The sequence below is a fragment of the Haliotis rubra genome, unplaced genomic scaffold (assembly GCF_003918875.1).
Source record: "Haliotis rubra isolate DU_JTF1 unplaced genomic scaffold, ASM391887v1 Scf127, whole genome shotgun sequence".
In the NCBI taxonomy this organism is placed as follows: Eukaryota; Metazoa; Mollusca; class Gastropoda; order Lepetellida; family Haliotidae; genus Haliotis; species Haliotis rubra.
Window position 1 is genome coordinate 1,800,410 of NW_025765192.1, and position 9,875 is coordinate 1,810,284.

General features: G+C 38.3%; 1 protein-coding gene across 1 annotated transcript; it reads right to left on the reverse strand.

Moving 5' to 3' along the window:
- Positions 1 to 388: 388 nt before the first annotated feature.
- LOC124266670 (ficolin-1-like) lies at positions 389 to 9,361 on the reverse strand. Its single transcript, XM_046701471.1, has 5 exons — positions 8,915 to 9,361; positions 8,547 to 8,652; positions 4,910 to 5,128; positions 4,138 to 4,268; positions 389 to 1,242 (listed from the first exon to the last, which is right to left on the reverse strand). Exons 1-5 carry the CDS (start codon positions 9,203 to 9,205, stop codon positions 913 to 915), a joined length of 1,077 nt encoding a protein of 358 aa, XP_046557427.1. The 5' UTR covers positions 9,206 to 9,361; the 3' UTR covers positions 389 to 912.
- Between the last annotated feature and the right edge of the window lie 514 nt (positions 9,362 to 9,875).

Sequence of the window (9,875 nt, forward strand, 5' to 3'; positions counted from 1 at the left end):
CCGAATTGATAGTCTCTAAATTTCATTTGAAGCCGAACCCAGATAGCATTCAGACGTTGGCCCAACGTTGGCAATGGTTTTGCCAACATTGCCAACGTTGGGCCAACGTCCGAATGCTATCTGGGTAAGTCTTCATCTTTGACAATACCAGTGAAGGTCCGGGTTAGAATATTGATCTTCAGTAACCCATGCTTGTCGTAAGAGGCGACTAACGGGATCGGGTGGTCAGGCTCGCTGACTTGGTTGACACATGTCATCGGTTCCCAGTTGCGCAGATCGCTGCTCATACTGTTGATCACTGGATTGTCTGGTCCAGACTCGATTATTTACAGACCGCCGCCATATAGCTGTAATATTGCTGAGTGTGGCGTAAAACTCACTTCACTCACTCACTCATCTTTGACACTGTTAAAATTGACTGTGTGAACAGCGTGTTGACTCTGGCTGCTGGTTATTATAATAATGATAAACTTCAGTTTCCACAGATGTGTGCCTTGTGCAGAATGTCACAACCGTAAGAAGACTTAGTTACATCTTGTACAACTTGATTTTTGACCAAAGGATGCCTGTTCAAAGTAGAAGATTGTGTTGTGCGTGCTGTGATGATGTGAAGAACATCAACACCACTCTCTGGCAAAAACGCTTATTGATGTGTTAGTGAGTTATGCAAGACACCGCATTTAACAATATCCAGTTGCATATGACTCGAATCTGACTTTTTGTTGGTTGTGGCATGCTGCAGAGAACATTCCAGATCTGCCCCTGAACCATGACAAACTATTGGCCAATCTGTCCTAACGTGTCACACTGGGAATTATTCTGATCCTGAACACTCCCATGACCGAACAGCTACCCGATAGTTAGGCGATGTGAAAGCCACCCTCGTCATGTGTATTCCATCAGTCTTCAGTTCTATTCGGCCGTCATAAACATATTGATTTCGGAAACGCTGTAGTTCAGTGTGTGAGGCCAGGACAGTTGAGTGGGGTCCGATGTCTTGTACTGAACTGATGGAGGTTGTGGCTGCCCTGTGGGATTGTAGCCGTCACATGTGTTGAACCACCACCCAGACTGGTGGATACTTGCACAGTTGTCGCCGCTGTCGTTGTCGTTGTCGACATCGTAAGTCGAAAATCGAACTCCCAGAAGAGGTGAGAGGCCATCAATAGCTGGACTATGGTTGACACCGGGGGATGCAGCAGACGAAAACGTGAAGTTATAACCGTATGTTTCACTGCTCACCTGAAAGTAAACATTCTTCCTATACATACAAAGGAGAACTCATTTTTGGGAAATCTGTAATACACATTTAGCAAACTATCAGCAACAATCGATGCGGTGACTACAATAACTGAGTGAGGGCGGCTCTTTGGTTTTACAACCCATGCTTGTCCTTTGGCGTTAAGCAACAAACGAACAAATTGAACTACGCCTTGGACAATTTGTCAGTGCCATAACCATCATATGAGTGAAGGAAAAATATGATGTTGAATTTGCAATGTTTTCGTTACATAATGAAACAGTTTTCTGCATTTACGCAACAAGGCGCCACCCACACGATTGCGGCCTGACATTAATGAAATGATGGACCGAAAACTCATAGCAGTATATATGATTACAATGTTACGCAAATAAACAAACTTACCGCATTTGACCACCTCGAATTGCAACTGAATATAGTTTGTCCTTCAACTGAACTACGATGGATCTAGTTTGGGTTGACTAGGAGTTTACATGTAAAGGTTGCGATATTCGTAGTTCACAAAATTGAATCACATATTCACAATTGATTAGACCCTTGTTTTACATCATACCCGTGCTCCTTTTACTGCAGTGGCTAATGCCTAAGCTGCCACAAAACTGTCATAATGTTCAAAACGGTCTCAGTCCCAGTACACATACTCATTTTACTGTGTAACAAATCAGCCGGTCACTTAATTCACACACACACACACACACACGTACGCACGCGAGCACACACACATATATATGTATATTTGGGGTCTTAATGTTTAGTCTAACTTACATTTCACAAGCTTTTAAGTAACATGGGGCATGCTCTACTTACCTAACTTTCAAGCACTGTCATACCACATAAGATGTTTGATCAAGATTACAGCATTCAAAGCCGGACACTTCATGAAGTGTGTAACACTTAAATAAAATATTTCTTCTTTTTCCTTTTTTTCTTCACTAAAGCTTTCGAAAGGTTCTATGGGAGACATGTGGAAAACTTGTTCAAACCTCAGGCGACTTAGATAAGAATTCTTTGTGATCCATGATCTCATTGTCTTATTTAGGCTTATATTGCATGTTTCGCATTGTTCAAAGTGTTTACAGTTGAGATAAACTCGTTTTGTCATTAACCTCACTAAGCTGCACCAGCTGCTCACAAAGGAGAGATTAGGAACCGTGCATAAATTATGGCGGGGGTGGGGGTGGGAGTGATGACGATTTTACGAGGGAGTCACCCATTTTGTTCTGAGGAGGATTGGGGTCATCAGTTTTGTACACATGTACCAAATGGGTCGGTCAGCAATTTTGTACATAGGTATATCTAAAACTTATGGAAGGGGCGGGGCCGGGGGAGGTGGTCGTCATTGATTTTGTACACTTACTTTGCACATAATTTTAGGGGAGGAGGTCATTCACATTGAAATACTTCTTCATAAAAATCATCATCACCCCTCTTGCCATAAATTATTAACGATCCACTATGTAAGATACAATGCATAACGCTTTTGAACTTCGACTGACATTACGAAGAAAATAACACAAACTGTTGTACTGGATAATACCAACATATCCCTAACTTGCACATCAGAGGTAATATTTCACGTGAGTAGAAATTCAGATGAACCTTTTAGGTTTTAGTATTGTTTATTTGGTCATACGAATTACATTCTCAAACGTTGTTTTGCTGCAACTGGTTAGGTGGTATTGGGTGGACAATGCATACACAGATGAAATAAAATTGGGGTAAGCATTTTAATCAAATATAATGTTTAGATATTGATTGTTTTGTATCAAGATTGACAATAGAATAATACAAAATATTTATTAAACAATGAATGATTGAACAAAGTGTCTTCATCTGCAAAAATGAATGCAAAAGTATTGTCCAACATTGGAGGAGGGATTTACCATCATGCAAATTGTGAAATCTTCCGTTTAACTACTATTCTGCCATAATATTATCATATTTATTGTCATTCGTACCTCATATGCCGATGATATCGGTCTGAGTGTAATAAAGTTCTGTTCTGTTCTGTTGTATATTTATTTTATGGGTGATTCCTATTTCATTAAGAGGTACATGTAACAGGCAGGGGATTAACTGTACATTCAACCAGATGGTTTGTTGTTTTAACCTGTCTGCCTATTGGGACGTCTGACAAATGGGAGGATACAACCATATTAGAGTTACATTTTATGTAACTGTTATATATTTTTCGGCCGTCAGATTGTACATTGCGAGTCCAGCTTCTTTGGTTGAGTGATGTTTTTCGGTGAGTTTATGTACATGCTCATCTGACGACAACAAGCAGTTACACGTTTATGTAAAAACATATTTTAAACGGAAGTTATTTCTCGTTGTAGTTAACACCCCCTAATTCATTGAGTTACATGTTTGTCAGTTTCATGGCTTAAGTTGGGCACGGAACATGAAAGTTGTCCACTGACATGTGCGTATATGCCCGTTTAAGTGTCCTTAAAGGGGATGATAATCACCCAGAGATACGAACAGTCAAGGAAGTGCTCAAGAGGTGTGTCGTCAGGCATCACTGCATGCTTTCTCAGTACAAGTACATTCCCTTGTTATTAGGGGTACACCGATAAGGTACATGTAGGACTAATTGCGTGAAAGTAATTGGTGACTGGCTTTTTCAACATATATATCATGTTATGAGAAGGAAATTCAGAACTCAGAAATAAAGCTTTTTGGGCCAAAAGTTGTAAAGAACATTCAGATCAAGGACACCACTTTGCCGTAAGAGTGACATAAAACAAAACAATGTCTTTATATAATTCCAGTTGTACCCGGAATAAAAGTGAGGTATATTCAAATGTTATTATTGAAAATAACAAACTCCACACATCTCCAAATTCAGAGTTCAGAGCCTTCATTTTGAGTACCTGGAAATCCTTATAGAAATACTTTCTCCATATCAGTTTCCCATCTTCTTTAAAGCGAAAAAATGCCCTCAATCTGTGTGGGCGATTGTTTGTCACATGATGCACCATATCCAATCCTGCCCAAAAGTTGCCTGAAACATTAACAATGAAAGTATAACTTGATACACAGTGAATATCACCGGAATGTCAACTGATCACAACCATACCAGTACGTGTCAGTTCAAATACACTTGACGAGTATATTGCTTATAATGACGCATGGTACTTTATGGATGACAACTGCCTGTTACTGCATAGAGTGATGTTTCCGTGTTGATTGAAGCTAAAAGCGATAACGGTGCAGGACATGACGGTTGAAAGAAAACTTGACGAGTATATTGCTAATTGTGACAAATCTACGACGTAAAGTCGCTCTGGGCAATCAACAAGAATGCTGATCAAACAATGAATATATTGCTACTGTAGTCATTATAGTAGGAAGTATTTCCACTTATAAATGGACACGAGTGTAAGATTTCTTTTAGTATCCAATATCATTCTAAATAAATCACATGATGATGTCTCCGGGGAAAAAAAGTATTTGAATGCTTGAATTTTTGAATGCTCCAACGTATTGGAAAGTTTAAAACAGATTCATAAAAGTATAAACCCTTCAGTGATAAGACAACATATCTCCTCCGAAGTTATACCCCGCTTGAACTCATTCTAGGGATATCCCATGTGACAGCTAGTTTTATGGACATTACAGAATAGCTTGTAATACTATATTTACCATTGACTCCGATTCCGTGTTTGTAGTCTTCCCATGGGCGTGAAAAGTTCACGTAAGGACTGTTAAAACGTCGGGAAAAGACATATGTCCATCCAGGAGGCCATTTATGCATCGTACAAATAACCTCAAAGGCCCGAGGAGAGTTGCTGGGATGGATGTGAAACACAGCAGACTTTGTTTCGTATCTGTAATGATCCGTGAAGGCACCCTCAGTGCAATCTGTATTGAAACGAAAGAAAGGTTAGCTATAACATAAGAATAATCCCTAATATACAATACACATTCATCCGCGTTAAACCTATCAAAATATCAACAGAGTTGTTGCCATAACGATGGACCATAGTCATAAAACATCATATAATCCAGGGCCAGTAGGGGTTTTTCCACTTAAACTTGCGTCACTTTTTCACAGGCACCATCCCGTTGTATGTATAGAAAAGAAAAACTTTTATGAGAAATATTTTCTGCAAAAAGAGACACTTGTGATATAGCAACTATGTTGAGAATATAGAAAAGAGGGTTTCACTTTGAGCAGAGAGTTTACTTCAAATAACATGCTTTGTGACTCTATAAAGTGGTGTTTGGCTAGATATAACTCTATAGATACAAACACAATTCAGGGTACATCTGGGGCCAGTTATCTTTACATGTGATGTATCGTAGCATTACAAAACCGTATTTAGGTAGATGTATTACCATTCTATACATCTGCGAGGTTTGGGTTGTTTTTGAGAGCCCAGGACAAGCCAGAGCGAACACTTGTGACGGAGATAAAGTTGAGAGTGTGGGGAAAATATCGTATCTTTTACCAGTGGGCATGCTTTAAATGCAACGAAATCGTAGAATACGTGTCTTTTTAATGTATGGCTAGATTTCCTAAATTGCTAACGGCTGAAGGGATGGTGTAAATCCAGCTAGGGTCCATGCAGGAAGCAAATGTACTGTAAGTCCCCATGGTCCCTAGTATGGTGATCTGTCTTCAGGCTATAAAAAATCTTTTTATTTGTAAACATCCACTTTTATTAGAAATTATTGAATTGTATAATGAGCTTGCTACTGGCCAATGCGACATCGTCTTTTGTTGGTTACCCAGCCACGTTGGCATTTCTGGGAACACAATGGCCGATCTTGCTGCTAAGGCAGCACTCAACAAATCTGTGACACCACTTCTTATCCCATACTCTGATTACAAAGCTGCTATTAGATCTTATATCCGTGATCTGATGCAACAGAAGTGGGACAGCCAAGTAGGTATCAATAAATTACATGCAATAAAACCCTATATCGGTTACACCTACTTGGGTTGTCAGTCCAGATTTGAAGAGGTCATCATAAGACGATGTCGTATTGGCCACACAAGATATACTCATGCATACCTATTGAAAGCTGAGGATCCTCCGTTTTGTATCCCTTGTGATGAGAGAACCACGGTCAAGCATGTCCTGCTTGACTGTGTTGAATTTTCCATCATAAGGGATAGATATTTTAATGTCAAAACAGTAAAGGACCTTTTTAGTAATGTTAATTATCATTTAATCATTGATTTTTTAAAGGAGATAGATCTGTTAAATGAACTTTGATATATGTTTTGTAAATAGATAAGGTTTTATAATTGGTAGTTTAGATTATCAACTTCGATTGTTAGTGGCTGTACCCTCAAAGGGGGTTGAAGTATTGTAAAATTATTGTCCTCCTGAGAGAGTAAGTAAGTCCCAACACATTTAGAGTAAATTTAGACTTACCACGTTTTTTAATCGTAGAATATGTATGCTTTTAATTTATTGCTAGATTTCTCTTCTGTCGCCAATGGCTGAAGGGATGGTGTAAATCCAACTAGGGTCTATGCAGGTAGCAAAAGTAATGTAAGTCCCCATGGTCCCTGGTATGGTGATCTGCCTTCAGTTATTGGCGATTTATAGCCCATTTTTATACTGTATTGATTTTCCCCTATAGTTAAAACGTTTTAGATTTAATTACTAGTTTTACATACATATCTGTGATATTCTAGTTGTTTTACTGTCCTTCGTCGGCAGGTTTTTTATAATATACATATGTTTCATTTCAATATCAAATGTTCTCGTCACGATATGGCTGAAATATTGCCGATGTGACGTTAAATATTAACTCACTCACTCAGTAGTCTGGTGATCTACCTTTAGTTGTTGGCAATATATAGCCTGTTTTTTTATATTGTATTATCATCTATAGTTAAACTGTTTTAGATCTAATTACTAGTTTTAAATTCGAATCTGTGATAATCTAGTTATTTTACTGTCCTTCGTTGACAGTTTTTCAATTTACCATTAATTACTATGTATAAAATTAATTCTTCTCGTCACGATATGGCTGAAATATTGCCGATGTGACGATACATTTTAACTCACTCACTCACTCACTTAAATGCTACGAACAGTGATCTTTTGAGGTGGTATTTGCTTGGATATAGACGTAAAAGCTTCTCCGTACCGACAGAAATGTGTTTCAGGATAGACTGGAGTATGTATACGTTTTAAATCATGTTTCGTATAACGGTTCCTCTTTTAGACGTAACTTTGCTCAGCGACGTGACGTTCACAGGCCGATTTACTCGCAATACGGTTATTATGGTACACGTTTGTGGCTTCTGATTGTTCATTATTGTCGTAGGTGTATGTTGCATTAATTGTAGGCATGGTTTTCGACAATGGATTTATCAGCCAATAGTATCGTTGGCCCGCCTTGGCCCGGCCTGAATTTCAGGCAATTCCCTTCGTGCGACATATATCTTCCACCTTTTTCAATGTTCCCTCCCCGGTCCCTATAAAGATGGATAGTTGGCAAAGAGACGCTCATATTTAAGTTCAAGCTGAAACCATCGTCAACGAGAACCCTCAATTACCCATAAATGTATAGGAATAAGAAATAGTTTTCCTGTGAACTATTAGCAATACGGAGGTATCACAAACACTCCATACTTTAAACTTTTGCGTATTTAAAATATTTTCAAAACCAATATTAAATTGTTATCCATAAGATTTGTCTTGTATTACTACACCAACTTCTAAATGCCTTTATAATGTACTGAGCAAGCAAAACTGAAAATTTGACACTCAGAATTTTTTGGACTAAGTTTTTAATATTAGGTTTAAGACAATACTTTTAGTTGCAGGCTGTGCACAAAACATCTTGATATCAAAAGAAAACAAATCGAATCTCGCTTCGGGCGGTCGGCAACAGTTCCGGTTTGACGCACTCTCATCCTAAGAATATAACTTTAACAATTAATGGCTCAACAACAACCACAGACTGACAAGCATTAAGCATCCCCATTGCACGTTGATGTTCTTGATTTGAAAGGTCTGGCATTTCCAACCAAAGATTGAAATAAACAGTTTGATTTGTTTTTCCAGCTCACATTCAATGTGCTTGCTCAGTTGAAGCAAACATGCACCGAATGACCTCATGAATTTGCTTTTCACACGTAGTTTTAATCTTTATAGGCTACAAAGTCAAGGTTTGCTCGTGAACTCACACAGTTAAAGCCTCCACACTGTTTACGACTGTTTAGTATACTTGTAAATGTATGTGATTAAATAGAAAAAGAAAAATGTCGAAATTTATCAGTGTTCAGTTTTCAATTTTGCTGAGTGAACAATACCTTCCATTAGTCGTTCACACCAAGCCCCAATATAGCCACCGTAGCATCTGCAGCCATAGGTGTCATTCAGAAGGAACCCGTGGTAATGACACCTTGAGTGGTACCCCTGGTGGTGTAAAAGATGTCTTTTAATAACAAGAAACTGTATTAAAGTTGTAAACATAAAATACTGGTTACGTAGATCTGGTTAATTCACTAATTTGAAAGTAAAATAATGTAACCACCTGCAAGGAACCTTGAAACTGTGAAATTTCCGTTACTAAAATCTAGTTATTCAATTATTTAATCAAAAAATTTGCTATGCCATGTTTTCTAATGACAAATCCAATCTTGTCACGAGTATTGGAATTGATAATTGCTGTACTCACATTGAAATGTCTGTACTGGTTGTCGCATCCTGTACTCAACAGTCTCCTTCCACTATTGTGATAACATGTGACAGTGTTCCCGTCACGTTTGATGCTGATGGACATGCATCCCTCATCCTTTGCGCACATGATTCCACATAGCGGAACGCTGATACCAGTGATGGTTTGGTATGTTTCGGGTGTTTGTGTCGGGTCATAACAAGATTCAATACTGGTGAATTTCATGTATGAAAAGCAGTGCGGCACAATTCCAAATAACAGAACAATCCAAATGTATAGTATTCCAGTCATGTTGAATGTATCTTGATAGATGGCACAATGGGTGTTGTACTTTGTGCAGCACGCTCTCAGATGAGAATCCAAAATACTTATTGGACACTAGCAACTCTCTGATCATCAAAGATGACTGTATGATTCCGACTGTATCATCAACATGATGAAAGAGTTTTTTCTCGAATACTTACACATATGTCCCGCCTCGTTGCCTGAATATTGCCATTGCCCGATTCTTTTGACGGTATGCGTTGATATGTAGGTTTCAGTACATTACTTATCATTTCCCTGAGTGTATAGTTATTGATTGTCAAAGTAAGAGAAAAACGTTGAGTCTAGTATCCATATTACCTTAAAACAAACTAAAATATCTCCTTTTCACTTTCAAACTGTTACAATTAAACATTCAATAACTGTCGTAGTATTTATTAAACAAAATCGCACGGTACATCTCAACAAACCTTTTAAAGAGTGTTCAGTACTAGCCTTAATGGAAATGTTTCAAATCTATGAATCCTTAAACACTCCACCCGTGAAGATCAATTTTAAGCAATCGCTGAAAGTGCATATAAAATACTAATAGCAAACTAATAGCAACAATCGATGTAGTAAGCGAAAACAAAAGTGAGAAAGCATTACGAAGACTTGCCAACCCAAACTCGATTATTTACAAACCCCTGTCATATGC